At 40.0% G+C, this 22230-nt stretch overlaps 1 protein-coding gene across 1 annotated transcript; it reads left to right on the top strand.

Moving 5' to 3' along the window:
• Positions 1-3484: 3484 nt before the first annotated feature.
• On the top strand, positions 3485-21025 carry LOC124254482 (acetylcholine receptor subunit alpha-like). Its single transcript, XM_046688291.1, has 5 exons — positions 3485-3511; positions 3862-4298; positions 10203-10350; positions 10783-11064; positions 20075-21025. Exons 1-5 carry the CDS (start codon positions 3485-3487, stop codon positions 21023-21025), a joined length of 1845 nt encoding a protein of 614 aa, XP_046544247.1.
• The last annotated feature ends 1205 nt before the right edge of the window (positions 21026-22230 follow it).

Below are 22230 nucleotides of genomic sequence, written 5' to 3'. Positions count from 1 at the left end.
AAGAATATGTTCCCGTAGCTGGATGAAGATAAGTGGCTGAATCAACATTAAAAATACATAAATTATTATCGGAAATGAATTCCTCGATGATTTTACCTTTTTTATTTGTCTTGGCACTTCCCCAAAGCGAGTTGTGTCCGTTGAGGTCACCTATGATGATAAATGGCTTTGGAAGCTGATCATATAGATTTTGAAGATCCGATTGTCGAATGTCAGAGGAAGGAGGGATATACAAGCTGCAAAGGGTCAATGCAATGTGCAGCGTCAGACGGACAGCTACAGTCTGAAGATGTATAATACCCTGCCGCACTGAAATGGAAGTACCCCCAGTTGCTTTATCTCCCGGAGGAGAAAAGGAGTGATAATCACTATACTGTCTAAATTAAAGTTATCTGTATTTTTTAAATATGTCTCTTGTAGACATAATGCTTAAGGTTTAAAATCTTGTATCAGTAATTGTATCTCATTAAAGTTATTTCTTAGTTCCACTGCATTAAAGTCGACAATTGAGTCATGGTGCCTCAATTGGCAATCGTTAACGGGAATGTGAGGAGAATCATTTCTCCTCCTGTCCTGTGAGGACAGTGTAATCTCCATATCAAGAGGCCCAAATGTGTTCTGTGTTGGAACCTCTGAAGGTGAAGGGACAGTATGTAGTTTGTCTCTTGTTAATTGTTTTCCTTTCTTCTTTTTGTATTGATTTTGCTCGCTGGTTTTGATACTAACTTTTCTGATGGTGTCTCGGGATCAGTTTCATCTGTCTGGGAACTCGACGAAGATTGAGTGACTGTTGTAGTTGGTTTCGGGGCTGAAGTTGAAGAAATAGGTTAAGCTGACTTGACCCAAGTTAAGTCAGTCTGACATGCAGTAGAGGACATTTCTGCAGATCGAGTGACAGCAGCAGAGTATGTGACAGTTGACGGAGCCTATGACTCCATAGTTTTTTGGCATCAAAGTACGAGATGGGTTTTTTCAGTTTTAATTTCATGATTTGTGACTCCCTTTGATAGACAGGGCAGGACTTGGATGACGCAGAATGTGGGCCGTTACAGTTGACACATTTATAATGCTTCTGACAGTCTGTGGTATTCTCATGGTTGTCACTACAACGGTGACACACGACAGAGTTTCGAAATGACTGAGATCCATGGCCGAAATGTTGACATTTGTAACATTGGAGCGGATAGGGGACATACACATCCACTCCGATGTTAAAATAACCTGCTTTAATAGATTTTGGAAGGGAAGATCGAGAAAAGGTAACCAGATAGGTGTTCGTTTTAGTGATGATGCCCTCTTTCTTAAAGGTGAAGCGTTTTACCGCCGTGACACCTTGATATTCAAGCTCTGAAGCTGTCCTCTTCTGACATATCATAGAGACAACGAGCCCTGTCTCGTATGATACCTCGGCAAGAGTTTAATGTTCTGTGCAAGGACACAGCAACCTCGATATTGGCAAAAATCTTGACTGACAACAATTGAGAGATTGCTGCCTCCGTGCACACTCAACAAGAAGCGAGCCACTACGGAGACGGGAAACATTTGTTACCTCTCCACAAATTCCGGAAATAGCCTTGCAAATGACAAACGGGTTTAATTTGATCGGCAGAAAGTCTGTAGCTTCAATCACAAGAAACCGAGGCCATGAATTAACGTTTGAATGTTGAAGGTTGACATGATGAAAGGAAAAAGATTCAGCACCCCTGCTCCCCACCCACCATGGAGTGGACGACAAGGAAGATGTCAAATAGCACCGGATCTCCAAGATGCCGACACCAGGGAAACAGGGATGTTATACTCCAGCAAGTATGACACAAATAGCAATATTTGTATACCAAATAAAATGCCAGGGTGGTTCTCTCCATGACAAGTAGTTGGACACATATTGAATGTGGAGGTCAACATTGCCAGATTGGCCCATGAGCCGCCGCCTTCTGGCATAGAACTCTAGGCAGTTTGAAGTAATCAATAATTTATACACAATAGATCAAAATATCCAAGTCCCAAGTACAATTTAAATGTGCAGAAATATTCAGCATGCACAGGGTTTGGCGTGACCAGCCGATTGATAGAACCGGGCCAGTTCTACCACCCGTCTAGGTGAAGTAAGGGCCAAACTGGTGTGTGTGGAACACTGTTAAAGGCTCCTATTGCCCTCAACCACCAGAATCCCCTCCTCCACCAACACAGGGGCGCAACCCACGGCAAACGGGTTTGGTGGACCAAATATACCCCCGGGTCCACAACGGGGGGTTGAAGAGCACTTAGCGTTACCCAGCACCCACCACGAGGAGGTGACTCTTCACGGGTGCCGCATTTGTAAATGGGATTAGGGTACCGTTTGTTGGAGATGTGCGTGGTTTTGAATGTATCAGAACAGTGTTAATGTTCAACGTACAGAATAACTGGCCTTCCCTTAAATAAGATACGAACGTTGAAGAAATAGTAGTCATAGATGGTAATCCGGACATTGTCCCACAAACGAGACTAGATGTTATTTCAGTATAGCTGATGCTCCAACATTTACCTGTCACGTCCAGTTTCACAGAATCCATGATTGCCTTAACACCTGTTGTGAGACCAATGTTAGTCAAGGGAAAACAATATTGTGCTTCATGCTAAATGTAAAGAGAGGTAACGCAAGTGACATGTGGTAAAGGCAAAACACCTTCCCATGAAACATGTCCAATTTTCTGTGAACATTTAGGAATTCCTTCCTAAATGGTGTCTCAAACTGTGGCCATACTGTAATTGGCTATCAATTTGGTTTACTTTTGACGCTGATGTATTTCTCTTTGTCAGATTTTAATGAGGCTTTTCCTTCTTTTTAATGTTGTCTTCAGTGATGTTTACATATAATTATTATCTCACTAATGGCCTCGTCAGTGGAAAACCAACAACAAAATGTTCATGAAAGAAGGAAAGTTTTGTAACCGACCTATACCCATTTGTACATAATTGCACACGATTCAATAAAACAATCTAACTGCATTTAGCAAACGAAATCTTCAACTGGACATGGAATTAAACTCTTAAACTAGTCCATTGTAATGTAATGAAAAAGCGATCAATATGTGTCTCTATGTTTCAAGTTTTGCACAAATATGTCGCCAGCAACGTGAGAGGATAATCAAATCTACCCTGCTAACCGTATGCTCCATGGTCAAAATTAACTGATGCTGCTGTTGTGACAGCGTGTAAAAACCACAGAATCTATGGGGGAATCCTTGTCACAGATCACAAAAACTGCTTAATCAATGTTAGTTCCCGACTATATCTGAGTGAAACATGAATAGGTAGCGTTAGGAAGTTTTCTTCCACTTCCTGCCGAACGTCTCCAAGTCCTGTAATCAGACATTCAGATGTACATACATGGAGGAAGCAGCAATGATGTTTAAGGTTTTCATCAGCTTCATTGCATTGATTTGCATAAGTCAGGGGACCATCATTAAAGAACAGAAGAGACTTCTTCATTTTTTGCAAGATGACCATCAGCGGCAAGTTTTCCCAAGTGAGACCAGGATGGATATACATGTAAGATTTACTATGTCACATATTACTGAGCTCAATGAGTGGCAACAGTCCATTACTACAAATGGATGGTTTACCTTTAACTGGCTGGATGAATCATTGAAGTGGAACATTTCGGATTATGGAGGGATCGACGTGATATGTATGTCAAGTGAACATATATGGATGCCCGACATAACTATTCTAAATACAGCCAACGAACGCAAACTTATGAACAATCAGAATTCACCTGTTTGTGTACATCATTCTGGAAAGGTAGATTGGTTCCATGGGGACCTCTATCACAGTTATTGTGACTTTGACGTCTCACATTTTCCATTTGATACTCAGACCTGCCATCTGAATCTAACCACATGGGTGACCACGGACGAATCTGCTCGTTTCAAGGCTTCAGAAAATGATGACATCAGTTATTTAGCAACAAATGTGAATGGACTGTGGAAAATCAAAGCCTTGTCATCCGCTGCTTATACTAATGAAAACGGATTTCCTCAACTAGCTGTAACTGTAATCCTGGAGCGTCGGGCGTCATATTATGTCCTCAATCTCATCGTCCCTGTCATGCTTCTCTCCCTTCTCAGCTCAGTGGTCTTTGCTCTGCCTCTACAATATGGGGATAAAGTGTCTTTATCCATGACGATTCTCCTTGCATTCAGTGTGTTTCTGACTCAGATGAGCAACAATATGCCCAGGACATCCTTACAGACGTCCTATCTCACCATCTACATGACCCTGCTCCTCAATCTCAGCTCCCTTGCTGTGGCTATGTCAGTTCTCATCCTAAGGGTCAATCAGAGGAAGAGAGATGTACCTGTAGTATTGCAGAACTATATCACATTTTGCAAATATGCCCTTAACAACGCGACTTTGAAAACAGTGGAATCGGAAGTTCAGAACACCACAGCTTATGACAAGGAAGAAAGGAAGTGTAACACAGTGGTCACCTGGAAAGAAGTGTCTCTTGCACTTGACGATCTGTGTCTGAAGTTATTCTTTTTGCTTAATGTTGGCTGTGGTATTGCTTTCTTTGCGCTTGTCATTTAATGTTTGCCATTGTTGCATGGAATCCCAATGAACCAATATATATAGACAAAAAATCTATACAAGCGTACATTGCAGAACTTAATATATGCAAAAATGCCTGTTTTAGTCAGCAATATACGTTTTTCTGAGTTTGTTTGTTTTAAATGTATATGTACATGCTTCTACATAGTACTGAAGCAATGGACAAAGGGTGATGGAAAAAACATGTTTGGAAACTCCGTCCCTCTTGTCAATATTTACAATCCGTAAATAAGGTTCCATTAAGGCAACAACATGCTGTGTGATCATAACGGTTTTAAAGGAGATTGTAAGTAAATTGTAAGTAATTCGAAAAATGATTGTTAAAAAATAAAAAATAATTAAAACAATAATACTCTTTTATCCACAACTTTGAAATCTTCTTGACGATAGTACTTTGTGGACTACGAGGACTGGAGGTGAGGTGAAATTGGGTTTAACGTCGTGCTTGAGAATATTTCGCTGATATGACGACGTGCATGTGTGTGTATGTGTATGTGCGGCTGCTTGTACTAGCCCAGACTGGAGCTGGTTTTATATCATGCCGCAGTGAAGCATGAATACCCCACTCAGACACAGTATACTGACTCCGAGCAGACCAGTCCTTGTTGTACCCATTAATGCCGAGCGCCAGGCAGGGACCAATAAGTACCATATTGTAACGTCTTTTGGTATGACGCGGTCGGGGATCGAACCCGCGACCTTCCGCTCTCCGTGCGGACGCTCTAACCACTACACCACAGAGGCGGTCACGAGGACTGGACCAGAAGTCAACACCATTAAGTTGAAAATTGCATCAATATTGTCATGTGCTGTTGTATCTTCGTGAAATTTGATTTGGACTTAGTACTTGATGTGTCAAATAACCCGTGTTATATTTTGCCTTTGGTTGTGGTACTTGGTATAATATCCTGTAATCATCAAAGAACCATCAGGCCTCTGGCCTCTGAGAACCAGCACGTCTCATGTCGTTGTGTGTTTGCTGATGCATTGTGCAATGACATGTCAGCCAAACAGTGCATGTTTGGAACGAATTGTTGAAGCGAGGAAATGCTCACCAGTGAGAATTTAATTGTGTGGATCGAACACAGATTTTGCCGTAAAGGCGTCCTAAGACTAATTTTGTCAATCATCATCACATTATAACAGCACTTTTGTAGAAACATGTATTTAGCATTTCTATACAATTTGTAAGATATATTGTATTCGACTGTTATTCTGTCTTTACATCATGGCCATACATATGTGTAGCTGTACTTAATGCAATGCGTCGCACTTTAGCTTCAAGTTAATGTTAAATGCCTGCAGCATCTCCAATCGTAAATCCCGGTCATGAAATGGAAAAACACCAGCACCGCAGGAACCGTAGGCCTTTGTGAAACGTTCAGAGTGCCGCTCTGGGGCGGAGGTGTCAAACCTGCATCAGTACACAAGTTGTACACTCTCGCTACTGACTGCACTGCCTTTGATTTGACTCAATCGTCTATGACAGGAGAGCTCTGCGTGTATGTATGTATTAGCAAATTTATATACTCACATTTACTTTTACCTTGCGATTGTGCCATACCCCTTTTTAATATAATAATTCTGCCGATTGCAAAAAGATATAAAGCGTCCCAAGTGTGGGGATAAAATTGCTTGTTTTATCAAGATTACATCATACTGGTTGTACACTTTGATCTTAGTTATACGTTTATTTTTCCTCAAATAATAAAAGTTGCGTTCTCAAATTATGTCTTAAGAAGTATTGTGGGCGAGCTGGCTAAGGCGCCAGGCTAGTGACCAAGCTTGGGGTGACGGGATCGAGCCCACATGTGACTGGGTGTAAAAACCTTGGAGTCAACTTTGTGTGCAGACCCTCTCAGTGTTGTCGCAACCCCTAGTGTACAGTACACAACCCTGTGCACTTTTAAGAACCCACGAATCCGTTGGTATATGACCAGATGGTGGCCACATGAATACGTGCCAACACCTAGTTGCGGGTTCAGCAACGTGCAGTAAACTTGGACAAAATACTGAGACTACGTGTCCCAGTCCACCCAGCTGTGGATGGGTACCTCGTAAGGATCGGAAAGCCACATTAACTCGGTGCGCCTAGTGGCTGCAAGCGTTGTATGATCTCCAGGGAGTTGAGATTGATAATACATTGTGCCGTTTGAGACTGGCATCCAGTGGTCGAGGGAAAAGCAAAGCGCCTTCGAGCAGGTGATCTGGATATTGGCGATATATATATATAAAGCCATCAGATATTCATCATATTTACGTGGCTGATGACCATTCGCAACATTTCGACAATTGTTTGCAGGATTCCCCGTGTTTTCTTGTGCTTAGATACTGTTACATCTAGTTATTTCTCTCAGAGTACTTTGTGATGATTTTGATGCGTCAGTGACAGATATTACTACCCAATATTTGGATTTCTACCACATGTTCCTGGATGGTTTTCTCCCCGATGAATAACTGAGTAGATTTTGATGTGTTTGTGTAAGGTGACCACCTGGTTTCATCAACCACCTGGTTTCATCACTGTGTGATTGTGATTCTTAAACAAATGTTCTCGATACAATCGGAATCCTCCAACCAACTGTTATTTCTTATGAATATGGTAACGGTGCTGTCGCTTTTATTTACTTTAACTGATACGCATTTGTAAATAGATTTAGTGAGTGAGTTTAGTTTCACTCCGCTTTTAGCAATATTCCAGCAATATCACGGCGGGGGACACCAGAAACGGGTTTCACACATTGTACCCATGTAGGAAAGCAAACCCGTGTCGTCGGCGTGACGAGCGAACGCTTTAACCACTAGGCTATCACACCGCCCCAAATAGGTTTAGGATACCATTAAATATTGTCTGTTGTATATTTGTGTGGGTGGGAACGTTAGCTGTGCATGAATAGGGACGTGATCTTTTGAATCAATAAAAAAGCATTAAGAGAAAATTCTCTTCAAATTGTTTACCTGAATAATCTCGAAAACCGGCCCTTTGAAATGTATTGTAAAAGCCTTCAATATGTATCCCGCTGTTCCAAGTTTTACACAAACATGACGCCATTAGTGTGAGAGGACATTCGGCCAAATGTACACTGCCAGTATGCTCCATCGACATCATTAATCGATTCTAATATTTTGACAGCGTGTATGAAACGACTGGCTAATCCCATCATACTTTAGTACCATTATTTGATAAATTTTAGTTTCCGAATGTATTAGAATACAACACAAATACAGACACGTTTGTGCAACCTTACAAAATATATATGTTGTATAGAAATACATCAGCAAGTGATATTATTGCTAATGGTATATTCCTCGACATTGCTGGGATATTTTTTTCTGATCATATTTTATATTTTTCTGTCTATCAGAAATCAAGAAACTCAGATATTTGGGTCTCTCGTATCTTGGTCTAGTCACGACATGGATGTAACAATGCCAATGTGACTCAAAATCTTGACTCACTCACACACTCACTCTCTTCAATTTACGTAAAGGAATCATACTGATATCAGTTTCCCGAAACGTCACAAATATATCAAATTTCAAGGACCACTATGTGTTTCATTTTTAATACCATTTCAACAAAGTTATTCAATTTTAGCAACGTCTAATAAATTTGGTAGCTCATTAAATATATGCCACTACTTGCCACTGCGCCATACCGCTGCCAACACGTTGTTCATATAGCCACAGGTAGTGCAATGGTAGAATGCACAGGAAAGAGAAAAGAAAATTGAAAAAAAATTAACATTCTGTACTGACTTAGTAAGCTCACATCGAAACCCTACACAAAATATTTGTTGTTGCCCCCTTTGACAAAGCCTCAAAACCTATGTAAGCATCACTACATTAATATGTTTAATCAAATAACTCGGTATAAGTAGGATATAAAGTAATGCCACCTCCAAGGCCAGTGTCAATATTTAACTGAGGAAGAAATCTGCCAGAATCATGAACCAGCACTGTCGACGTTTGTCTTCACTCTGAATGGATGCCAAAGTTCTTTAACAAATCGGACAAAGAGATCTATTGTTGGTTCGATGAAAGGTACTACTTACCTCTGTCTAAAAGGTTAATCATTACCTTTTATACGAACAAGAAAATACCTCCTTGATATTCAGAAGTTATTTAAGACAAGTGGAATTAGTGGCATGTGAGTTTTCAAAACGTCAGAGGTTTTGATTCATTGTTTGCAATTGCAGAAAGAACCATTATGTCAAAAGATTTTTTTTAGCTGTTCGGATCTGTTTCTTTACGCATGACAGTAAAGCAGTCATTCTTATTAATATGGAAATAATTTTGTCACTATTCTATTCGGGTAAAATGCTTCAAATGGCAGCCTTTCAAATCCGTATCATTGCGCGTCTCAGTATTCATCAGAAACTGCAAAAGTACCCATCCCAAATAACCCCAAACTAAGACAGCTGGATTCGAACCACGCTTCTTCCACACAGAAGTATACAGGTTTGTGGACAGTCTAAATACAACTGCATGTCTATGGCATCCTTTCTCGGGGCACTGCCAGGCGCCTAATCTATATGGCAGAGCATCAACGACACCTCGAAACATCTTAGTGAAAAACAAGTTCTTAATAAAGTTCGAGTTTGTCTTATTTACCCACTGACATCTGGAATATAGTCAAGAAGGTAGTAGCGTGGTTTTTATGACTGTGTACATTGTGGTGACTGCTTCATTAAAAGGCATTATATTAAATCTCCAAAGCAGCACAATACGTTCTCAAATTGTATTCAATGAAAAAAACGCAAAGTGTCTAGTCCTAATAGTCCCGAAAGAGGGCTAACGTCATCCACATCAATGTTATCATTTAATTCATCATTAGTTACTATGACAGCGGCAGTCACTAACACAAAGTGATGAAATTGCTATGGTGGTCTTACTTGTTACTCCACAGATATGTTCCACAATGTCAATATGCTCAGAAAAATATCACCTGGTCAATGAAAGGACCAAACCAAAGTCAGTTAGAAAACAATTCAAAGTGTTAGGTGAACCGATTGATGTCCAAAACCAGTCCTTTTAACTTTATGTAAACTCATCCAATTAGATGTCCGCCTCGTTCAAGTCTTCCGTAAATATATAGCCAGGACTGTGAGGGGATACTAGTCTTAAATCTACAGAACCATAATGATCCGACATTATCTTTAATCACTGCTTACTGTACCAGTATGTATAAAACCATTCACAAAACAGAATGATGGGGTAAATCATTATGAGGGGTCGATACCAATGTTTGTGATCGACGTCATTGGCCTCAAAGATACGACAACACCTTAATTAGAAGGTATTAAAAGCCTCATCCTGCCGAACCTCTCCAAGTCCTGTATTCAGAAATTAAGAGGTACGTACGCGGAGGAAGAAGCAATGATCTTCAAAAATCTCATCTGCTTCACCACATTAATTTGCATAAGTCAAGGGATCAGCATTAAAGAACAGAAGAGACTTCTTCAGTTTTTGAAAGATGACTATAAGCGGCAAGTGTTCCCTAGTGAGACCAGGATGGACATACGAGTACTCTTTATGTTATCATACATTGCTGAGCTCAATGAGTGGCAACAGTCCATGACCACAAATGGATGGTTTAATTTCAGTTGGCTGGATGAATCATTGAAGTGGAACATTTCGGATTATGGAGGGATAGACACGATCAGCATGTCAAGTGAAGACATATGGATGCCCGACATAACGCTCCTCAATACAGCCGACGAGCGCGAATTGATGAACAATCAGAATGCACCTGTTTGTGTATATCACTCTGGAATGGTAGATTGGTTCCATGGAGATCTCTATCACAGTCAGTGTGACTTTGACATTTCACATTTTCCATTTGATACTCAGACTTGCCATCTGAATCTATCCACATGGGTGACCAGAAATACTTCTGCTCATTTCATATCTTCAATTGATAGAAGCAATGATTTAATAACAAATGTGAATGGGCTTTGGGATATTAAAGCATTGTCATCCACCACCGCTGATAAGACATTTCCTCAACTCATTATAACCACAACACTTCAGCGTCGGGCGTTTTATTATGTCCTCAATCTCATCGTTCCTGTGATGTTTCTGTCTCTCCTCAGCTCAGTGGTCTTTGCTCTGCCTGTACAATATGGGGATAAAGTGTCTCTATCCATGACGGTTCTACTTTCATTCAGTGTGTTTCTGACTCAGATGAGCAGCAATATGCCCAGGACATCCTTACAGACGTCCTACCTCACCATCTACATGACCCTGCTCCTTACTCTTAGCTCCCTTGCTGTGGCTATGTCAGTTCTCATCCTGAGGATCCATCAGAGGAAGGGAGATGTGCCTGCCCTATTGCAGAAATTGGTTACAATATGGAACTTTGCTATGCACAAGATGCCTATGAATGCATTGGAACCTGTTGTAGACGACACTGAAGTTGATGACACAGATGAGCAGAAGTGTAACCCAGTGGTCACCTGGAACGACGTATCTCTTGCAATTGATTCACTATGTCTAAGATTCTTCTTTCTGCTTAATGTTGGTTGTGGCACTACCTTTTTCACCATTGTCATCGTTGCTTCGAATTATATGTCCAAAACAGATCTACCGTAAGTCCCCATGGTCTATAGTATAGACTTTGACTGCTGGTGATCTATAATCCATATCGGGGCAGTGGGGTAGCCTAGTAGTTAAAGCGTTGGCTCGTCACGCCATAGACCCGGGTTCGATTCCCCACATGGGTACAATGTGTGTAGCCCATTTCTGGTGCCCCCCGCCGTGATATTGCTGGAACATTGCTAAAAGTGGCGTAAAACTTAACTCACTCGCTATAATCCATGTCTATGTTGTATTGATCAATATTGTGTTATCTTTTTGTGACATCGTGCTTGTTTCAAGTTAACATTATGTGATATTCTAGGTGATTTACTGTCAATCGTTGACAGATTGGTATAGTCCAAATATATCACTGATTATTGTACATATTGTTTGAAATACTGTCCATGTGACGTGAAGTATTAATTCACTAACTCACCCACTCCAAAAAGAGTCAGTCAATCAGGAAATGGAACAAATCACACATTTAGGTATCTGAATATTTCAGAGGAATGTTACTTTCAACCAGAATTTGTTTTCTCGTCGGATAATATATTAACAGCAAATATTTTGATTTTTACACCTAGATTCTCATGAAGATTACGAATCCAGTACTTATCTGGAAAATGTTTATGTCACATTTTTACATGTTCTTTGCTTGATATATTATTAATTGATATCTCATTAATGCATAAACCCTAGGGGGTAAAAATACATAAATCACTAACTGGCATCGTTATAAATGAAACCCCGTCATTAAAACTACTCATTTCGACCTTTAATTGACTTAAATCGACCTTTTTGACAACAGTGCACAATTCTCACCCGCGAACGAAATTTCAACCAATCAGAGCGGCGCGACTCTGTGACGTCATATGAGGAATATCTTTGAGGACCGATGCAGAATTCATCTACATTTTAGGGGGTAAATTATCTTGTTTACAGGCTTGCATAAACCTGAAATCGTGACAATTGTTGTGGAAAATGAAAGCTATATGTTCTCACAATCTACTGTCATTTAATTTTGTCTCCTGCTTTGCCTAGTTTCCGAGTTACAACTTGTTTTCATAGACGCTTCTGTCACAATTGATTGGTGTCGTTAGGCCCTATTTGTATAATGACTGATCCAAATTGATCCCATTTCTGTGTTTTTACCTCGATATTTAATCATGTCATGTAAAAATCTGTTTGTATTCTCAAAACAGTGTCGGCCCATAAGTTTTCACATGCAATACAGCAATTAATACTCCCTTGTTGTAACCCGTGTTAGGTGGTATAAACCTACACATGTTATTTGTCATCATTCACTTGATGGTCAGTTAATGAATTTATAACAGGTATAATTAGTGGTAACACACTTAGATTACCCGACAAAGGTTCCCATTTGGCATTTCTTGTGTCTGGAGTAAATATTCAACATTATAAACATCGATCAAAGGATTAACCGATAACACGCTGATTGATTAATTACTTTTATCTTACACAGCGGATTTGTCAAAAGGTAGTGTTTATGTATGTAGATTTACTAATCTATACTGAATACACTCTGCCGTGTCTGTGTCTGCGTAAAACAACGTCCTTCTTTCAAAGGATTAACCGGCAATACATTGATTGATTGCCCATTATTGGCTAACTAAATTACTGTTTTAAATGAAAGGCGGACATTATGCAATTAGTTGCCAGGTGTGCTATCTTGGGTGACCAATGAGACTACACACCAATACCTGAAAAGATTTATCACTTTTTCGTATATTAAACTGTTAAAAGACACATTATTTGGAACAGTTTTGTGGATATTGATGGATACATTCCTCAAACAAGGTAATGGCCTGATATTGTTCCTATAACTTTAGTCTGTTTTAATTTTAATATTTGCATTTTGTTTTTATTCATTTGTCGTAACATTCAACAGAATCATTGTTTTCGCCGTGAAGTGTAATGAGACAGACAACATACACTAGGGTGTGTGTGCGAATTATGATTCACATTGGCAAACTATAAAATGTCTAGATATTACAGTTCTGTTATAAATTCACTATAAGTATCAGCAGATCGTCAGCTTTTATTTAGTTTCAAAATGCATACAAGTATGATAATAAACTAATTAGGATTATAAGACCAAATATAAAGACGTACATTGACTAGTATCTACATACTGGTGAGTGGACATTAACCATGTGAATGTAGCAAGAAATTTATCGCGCAGCATCGTGACTTCGACCCCCACCTCGCTTCCGTGGAAGAAATCGTTATGTTATAAGTTGTGTCATGCAAAATCCTTTTGGTTATGATTCCAATACATATTTAACTACGAGTAGAAAGTAGTTTTGATTTTCTAACTTGATGAAAACAAACTATAATCTCATTAATTCTAACAGACTTTACGATTTTCAAAATGGCGGCGACTTCTGTCGGGAACATCCGCCAGTCTGTGGATAAATGCTATTTAAGTTTGTTTTCACTGAGTTACAAGATCAAAACTACTTTCTACTGGTAGTAAAATATGTATTTTATTGATGGCCAATAGGATTTTGCATGACATAGCGTATAACATAACAATTTCTCTCCTGGCAGCGAGGTGGGTGTCAATATAATACTACTTACAATATTATTGTTACTTCGACCACAACCTCACTTCCGAGGAAGAAATCGTTATGTTACAAGTTGTGTTATGGAAAATCTTTATGGTCATCAATCATATACATATTTTACTATAACTAGTAAGTAGTTTTGATTCTTTAACTTCCGTGAAGCGATCTGAACACAAGTAAGATATCGTTTCAGGCTTCCACAACGCTCGCTTCGCACTCACAAACATAACCCATTTAGCACGAACTGCGGGGTCCTGTGGAAATCTGTGCATGGTGACACCATCACCCGACCCCTAGGAGCAATTGACGACAAAACAACGATTCGGCATGTCGTCGTTCATGTCGAGAAATCATCAAAATGATGAGCGTGCTACACACTTTCTATACAACTAACTGAAAATCGTTCCTCATATGACGTCACTGCAGTGCTCTGGCGACAGAGTTACGTAACCTGTCTGTGGTTTCGTTGGCGGGCGAGAGGGAAGCAGGCGACTTTTGGGCACTTTTAATCGCTCGGTATTAATTAACCACAAGTTTTAAAGAATAAATTTGGTGTTCCGCATAAGAATAACCACAAATCTTCATATGTAATGGTTAAAAGAGTAACAAAACAAAGTTTAGTGGTTCTCATTAATGCGGAAACCTTTTGGTTAGAGAGTTCATGTCGTATTTTGAACAATACACTAATGTCAACATATTCAGTACTTACCAATCTTGCTCAGTTATATGACAGATTTTTCATCACTGTCATTTCTAAGCCCCTTCTGACGGAGTTTGTGAATCCTTCCAATAAGTATGATGAAAATGGACCTGATATGGTCCGGAAGGTATACAACTGATTCATTCCTTGAATCGTCTTAACAGTCTTCTGGCATACACTCCAACAGCATCAATATTTGATTTGTTTATTATATTACCATTTCGTTTCTTATTCTCAACGCTATTCGTAGTAACTCTGAAATGATTATCAAAGACAAACACCGTGAGTTGTCAAGAGATCATCAATCTAATGTCTAGCAGATGCAAAGGAAAATATTTACTGTCAAATTTAAAATATGTGCTGTATACAACTAAAAACAATTTATAAGCAATGGCCTGATGGTAATTTCTTCCCGTTACAGAATACGTTTCTGCATTTTATGGTGAATTTAATTCGAAAACCTTCTAATGTCCTATCTTCTTCTGTCATGAAACAGACATCTTTTCGAAGTGAAAACTACTTTATTTCATTATTTTGTGAAGTACGAGGACTGGACCACTCCCTTAACTTTGCCGTTTCTTTGTATATCTGTTTGAATCTGATTTACAGTAGGTATTGGGTGTTCCTACATCTGTACTTGTAAGTTGCATGGCCCTGGTTAGAATTGATTTTCAGTATCCCATGCTTGTCTACGCAATTGGGATACGATGACATGTGTCAACCAAGTCAGTGAGCCTGACCACCCGATCCCGTTAGTCGCTTCTTACGACAAGCATAGTCTGGAAGCATTTGAACAATTTGTGTCTTTTCTTCATGCATTTCAACAGACAGTTTGGGGCACATGGCTTGCAATGTTTATCCCAGCTACGGGAAAGTCTGTGGTTGTAGTTCTCGTCTGCTGCCAACAACGAACACGCCAACATTAGGAAACTGTTTACAGACAGGAAAATAAACCTTTTCTATTGTATAAATGTCTTTGTAACCCAATATATCAGATCCAGAAAGTAAAATGGACTGTGTTTGAGAATCTAATAATTTCCACAAATATTCGGTAGAATTACAATAAGCTTAGGAATGACAGAGTGGAGTTGTAAAAAAAAAGCTTTCTTTGTTCTGATCACCAGTTTAGATGCAGCATATGCACGTAGGGAAACAATATGCCAAGGTTTTCACATTCATATAGAACATTCATATATTTAACATTCATATATTTAACATAATATCATACTCCGTCTAGCAATTTATGTAAACAATATCATGTCCATGCGCTCTGTAAAACTATAATCCAAGTTGTCATCTTGTACTATTGGCCTCATGGCCACATACATGAAATAAACCTGTCTGTCTGTCTGTAATATATTTACCTTTGAAAAACAATTTCCCTTTAGCGGCTTTCCCTTTATAGACAATATGTTTTATCAAGGTTCGCATTTGGGTGCCAGGGCATTAGTCAGAATATGCTGAAAAAAAATCAAGTTGGTTTTGAAGACCAATCCCAGTACTCAACATCAGAATCAGCAAAAGATAGCAAGAAAAGTTTCATTAGGTCAGGAAAAGCTGAATACCATGTTTACCAGATTTCATAATATCAACATATATCTCGTTTATGAAACATGAGAAAAGTATTGAACTTAAAACACATCCTTGACTGAAGCTAACAGGGCAATGAAAACAGTCGCTTACGTCACCGCAACGGACTCGTGATTTTACATTTAGTACATTGATCTTTTAACGTACATTTTCCCCCTTCAAACAACTATTTCTCAAACATTTCAATTTTAACTCCACATGCTGAATCAAACGCCATTTTGAATTCTACAAAAACTACATACAAGTTTCTTTTGCTGACGGATGCATATCTCTAAATGACTTCATACAATCACAAGGTGACTGATCACAAGGTGAGTAGAAGCTTGTAAATCAGGTATTGAATCTCAAATGTTTGCCAACTGTGTTATTCTGTGTTGATAAGAGACGTAAAAGCTTTGCCAAGAATACTAATGAGAGAAATACCCCTAAAATTGTCAGATTTGTTTACATTTCCATATTATGGAATGATGATAGATTGTGCACACACAGAAGAAAAGGGCCCAGTATCAAATCCTCGATTGAAGCATTTAACGGAAAGCACATGATGTCGGGTAATAAGTACTTAAGCATTTCTGATACAACAAATCAACGACTTCAGATTTACCAGTATCGAATATTTCACATTTTATTATAGGTGATTCCAACAGAATCAAGATGATTCGGGTCTTTGATTGGATAATCATCAATCCAATTTAAATTCACATTCACAATATCATAAACAATATCTTACTTTGCGAAACATAACCAGTCTGTTTCTGATATAAACTACCGGGCAAAACATTCGCCAAAATGCAATATGATCCCGATAACAACGTAGCTGCCCGAAAACTTCGAACGAATCACATATGTGGGACATTGGTCCAATTGCACCTGAATGGTTGTTGCATAAACACCGATGTTGGACAGAGCAAACATGCAGTAACCACGAATATATCAAGACCTACGCAAGTGCAATGAAACAGGGCGATCGGTATGTCCAATATTGGTCCTTCACAACGTCCAATGGCAAGAACCTTGAACTGCAACCAGACAACCATCAGCAAACTGATAAACCGCTACCAGTAAACAGGCCAGACCAGGTATCACGACACCGACCGAAGAGGGCTACATCCGGCAGAACCACCTCCGGAACATGTATTCCTGACGGCGACGTCAAAGGTGGTAACAGCACTAGGACACGCCATCAGCAGACGAACATTCCTTCGACGACTTGGTATGGCTGGTATACGAGCCTACCGCTCCTTCCTTGGGAATGGCCTTGACCCGTCTACAACGTCAAAACAGACTGCAATGGGCACGAACTGAACGTCCGTGACTGGGAGAGAGTCCTCTTTGTAGATGAAAGTCGGTTCAGTCGGTTGAGAAACGAGTTCGAGTTTTTCGACGTAGAGGAAAGTGACTCGCGCCAAACTGCGTTCATGACGTTTATCCGTTCGATGGGGAAGGCGGCATTTGTGGCCAGAGAACAAGACATCATCACCCGAGGAAATCTGAATGCCCAGCGTAACAGGGATGACGTTTAAGACCTTGTGTGGTGCCTTTTGTCGACAACAGCCCAGTGGAGACAACGCACGGCCTCACACCGCCAGAATTATTCGAGGATGCCTGCACAACGTCAACGTCAACGTATTGCCTTGGTCAGCGCGTTCTCCAGACATGAACCCCATTGAACATCTCTGGGATCATCTCGATCGTCAGCCGAGACGGCATACACCACCTCCAGGAACTTGAACAGACTCTCTTGGACTTGGAACAGGATTTCTGCTGACGTCGTCCGCCGACTGACGATGTCAAAGGGGAGACGTGTGTTGGGCGCGGAGAGTCTTGAATGGGTCACCGTGTGTGACAGCTTGACTCTAGGACTTCAGTCCTGCCCCACAATAAAGCACATGTGATGCATGTGGTCACACCATAGGCAACTAAGTTTTTCATAATTGCCTCTGTTCACTCAGCAGAAAATGGGTACCCTGTGAAATAAGTCATGAGATTGTTATCCTTCTAGCGCCTAACAGGCAGGTTGGGTTATCCGGGGTAATAATTATCTGATTGTGCGCTTTGAGCAGACTATCTAGTCTGGAAAAGGCGCGATACAATTATTCTCATTATAAATAATCTCATTATTATCCATAACACATCCTCAACAGATTCAGGCAAATGAAATCAGTCATCGCTAATGGCAGTTGCTTCATTTAAGTATTTACACCTGGAAAAAGGTTAAGCGCCCTTAAATATGTTCACCGCCAACAGAACTATTATCAAGTTCAGCTTGTGTATGATGATACGTATAATGATAACGTTCAATTAAGACATTATTGCGAGTGTAAATGGTGGAATGTGTCTCCCAAACAGTCCTGAAGCAAACCACGAATTTTCACAAGTGCAGTTTGTGCAGGTGCCGCATGTCGGTATTGTAATCTGCATGGGTTATAATGTTCAATCATTCTCCTGTCACTATGATACGATACGACTATCATATGCTCAGAGATTGAAAATTATTGGTAATGCATAACTCTGGTATGTCATTGAAAGCAGTTGGTCGGCAAATGAATTTCCACTATACAGTTTTAGCCGTTTTGGCAGAAAAAACAATGAAGTGACGTCAGATCGTGAAGGCACTATTGAGGTTCACTCGACACAACCATTCGTCACAAGCACTGTTCAGAAGCACCACTGGTTACCATTTCGGCGTCTCAACGATCTTGAACAAACCGTAATCGCCTTAGGAGAGCCGGGTACATATTAGAAGGGTCATCAAACGTCTTCTACTTAACGATCATCACCAACAGCCACGCTTGGCTTGGTGATGACGACGGCAACACTGGAATCTGAGGACTTGGCGAAGACTTCATTGGTCTGATGAAAGCTGATTCCGTCTTCATGTAACTGATGGACGATTAAGAGTTTGGAGGACTGTGACGGGTGATCAGTATATCCCGGAAGTGTTCGATCCAAATGTCCTCGATTTTGATAATTGCTGTCCTCCATTTTGATAATCATCATCATCAAAGCGCATCTTATGATGCGCTTGGAGCATGCAATGCATGGATAAACGCGCAATGTAAATGGACTATTATTATTATTATTATCCTACTAAACGACTCGTATGGATGACAAAGCAAGGCCACACCGTTCTCGTAGGGTGACAGCTTTCATTCAGAATACTAATGCCAAAAGATTTGAACCGAAACATGAATTTTTCTTGTGTCATATTCATTATTAAGGGGTTGGAAAAATTGCCTTTTGTGACTTTTCTTGAAGTCAAGCCATGCTCTTACAGCAAAACAATGCAGCTTTAATAACCTACTGCTCGTGCACACCAATGATGTTAGTCGAAACATTCAACCTTGTAACAAATTACAGGAGTTGCTTAACTTTTTCCGAAGGGTATATATGTTGATTTATCTGTTGATTTATCTGTTCCATTATATGCATTTGACATTATTCTGACTACCGATTCTCGTGTTTTTGGCTACCTTTTCTATTCTATGGAAACCTAAATGGATTTTCACTCGCACATAGTAAAATTATCTTCTCAATTGCTTCACAAACAACTGGTCCACGACGCTAAGTATTGGTGTAAGGGTAAGGTTAGTCAGTAATGTGTGTAGATGTGCGTGTGTTACAGAACGTATAATTCTAAATGGATCTCGTTGAAAGCAATGTTGGTTGTTTGCAAATAGCATCTTACATCATTAAATGAAGATTGCGCATGACGAACAGGCGGAGGTCAGACATGACATCGATGCGCGCTTTGGGAGAAAGGCATACGACTGCTGAGATGACTTATCTTGGATTCGTTTCACTCGCATTATTCTTGGTCTTCCTTACACAGATGAATTGCAACATGATTGAGGGACAGCACAGACTTGTGAAGCAATTATCTAGTGATTACAATCGATTTGTGTTTCCTCGTAAAGTCAAAGAAGCAATTGACATCAATGTTCAATTTCATTTGATGCAATTAATTGAAATGAATGAGTTGCAGCAGGCAATGGTCACCAATGGCTATTTTCTCTTGCAGTGGATGGATGACTCACTGAAATGGAACAGCTCAGACTTCGATGGACAGGAAAATCTGTTTCTGTCTACTGATAGTGTATGGGTCCCTGACTTAACAGTGAACACTGTCACCCAAAGAACGATGTTTTGGGAACAACCTGGCCTTGTATCCATACGAAACACGGGATTAGTACGTTGGGTTCATGGTGATCTGTTCACGACGATGTGTGACTTCGATGTTTCCCATTTTCCGTTTGACACACAGGTCTGTAACATATCTCTCACCTCCTGGTATACAGAATCGGACCAAGTTCGATTTCTACCTCAGAAAAATAGATCCTTGACTGCTTATTCACAAGAAGGAAATTCATTGTGGATACTGAAAGATATATCTGGGGAAATAGTAATGGACGGATACCCTTTCCTTCGCATTACCATCACCTTAAAGCGCCGACCTTCATTCTATGTCTTCAACCTGATAATCCCCATCACGCTGTTATCCCTTCATAGCTCCCTGGTGTTTGCTCTGCCTATAGAGCACGGAGACAAAACGGCTCTCTCCATGACAGTTCTGCTCGCTTTCACAGTGTTCCTGAGTCAGATGACCAACGAAATGCCCAGGACATCCCTACAGACGTCATACCTCACCATCTACCTCACCGTCCTCCTCACTCTCAGCTCCCTTGCTGTGGCAATGTCAATCCTCATCCTCAGGGTGCATCGAAGGACCGATGAAGTACCTTTAATATTGCAAAGATGGGTCACTGCCAAGATTTGCTGTTCTCGGAACAAAACAAAGAAGGAAGATACATTAGATATGACGAAGCTTTCAGGGCATAACGGCGAAAGAGAGAAATCTGATGCCAGGGTGGAGTGGAAGGATGTTTCTCTTGTGCTTGATGCCTTCTGTCTGAGACTCTTCATGTTCCTCAATGTGGGTTGTATCGTTGCTCTCTTGATCCTACTTATCTAACAGTGTGAGATATTCACCCGTTCGTAAGCCGTATGCGACGCTTTCATTTTTCGAGGTGAAAACCTTCAATAGATTATCTAACTCTCCATCACCATGAATATCACAGCCTACACAAACGATGCACCTGTCTGCTTACCGTACAGCTGCAGCGCAAACAAGCTTAGCGATCAAGCGATCAAGCAATCAAGTAATCAAATAATCAAGCGATCAAGCAATCAAGCAATGAAACGTGCGGTCGTTACGAACACAACTAACGATATTGGAGGCGTCTGCAAGATTCATGTACGATTACCGGGAAAGTTGTCTATTGTGCTTCACCAAAACATGGCTGAACGAAAGTGTGAATTTGGGATCAATAACTCTTTCTGGATTTGGACAACCGATTCGCATGGACAGAGATCTTCAGATAACGGAGAAGGGAACGGGTGGTGAACTGTGTATGTATATGAACCCAAAATGGTGAAATGTCTTACGTGAAAATGTGTGCACAAAGGATGTGTAAATATTATCTGTTTCATTCAGACCATTTTACTTACCAAGAGAATTTGGACAGGTATTTGTAACTTCTTGTATATATTCCACCAAATGCAAACTCAAACAAAGCCGCTGATTCAATTCGGAAAATTACGGACAAATTTGGAAGCTCTTTACCGGATGTTCCCAACTTTATTATGGGTGATTTTAATAAATGTTCTTTAAAGGATGTACTTCTACACTATTTTCAATATGTGACGTGTCCATCCAGGCGAGACAAGACATTGGATCTTTGTGACGCTTACAAATCCTACGTAAAACAGCCTATCGGAACATCAGGTCCTAACCAACGCTGGACGATCTAACCAACGTTGTCACAAACTACATTAAGTTTTGTGTGGATAATATTATTCCTCTTAGGACAATCAAAGTTTACCCTTATAATAAACCGTGGGTCACAAAGAAGTTTAAATCTTTATTTAATGAAAAGAGACGAGCATTTTGTTCAGACAATATTCACACAGCAAAAGAAATACAAAGGGATATTATATGTCAACCAGCAAAATGTAAAGATGAATATATAGTTAAAATTGAAAAAAATGTTTACCACAAACGATTTGAAACATGCTTGGCAAGGACTTAAGTCTGTAATTGGGATTAACAAAAACCAGCAATGTATTGATGATGTTCAAGATGATCTTGGTTTTGCTAATCAATGATGTTACCAACGA

This window comes from Haliotis rubra, unplaced genomic scaffold (genome assembly GCF_003918875.1).
Source record: "Haliotis rubra isolate DU_JTF1 unplaced genomic scaffold, ASM391887v1 Scf572, whole genome shotgun sequence".
In the NCBI taxonomy this organism is placed as follows: Eukaryota; Metazoa; Mollusca; class Gastropoda; order Lepetellida; family Haliotidae; genus Haliotis; species Haliotis rubra.
This window is presented reverse-complemented; position numbering and strand designations above follow the sequence as displayed.

Excerpts from the sequence above, each read along its gene's own strand:
- LOC124254482 (XM_046688291.1), top strand. The coding sequence starts at position 3,485 with ATGACCATCAGCGGCAAGTTTTCCCAA. Across the intron at positions 3,512-3,861 it reads TCAGCGGCAAGTTTTCCCAA|ACCTGCCATCTGAATCTAAC; the intron begins GTGAGACCAGGA and ends TTTGATACTCAG. Across the intron at positions 4,299-10,202 it reads AGCTCCCTTGCTGTGGCTAT|TTGGCTGGATGAATCATTGA; the intron begins GTCAGTTCTCAT and ends GTTTAATTTCAG.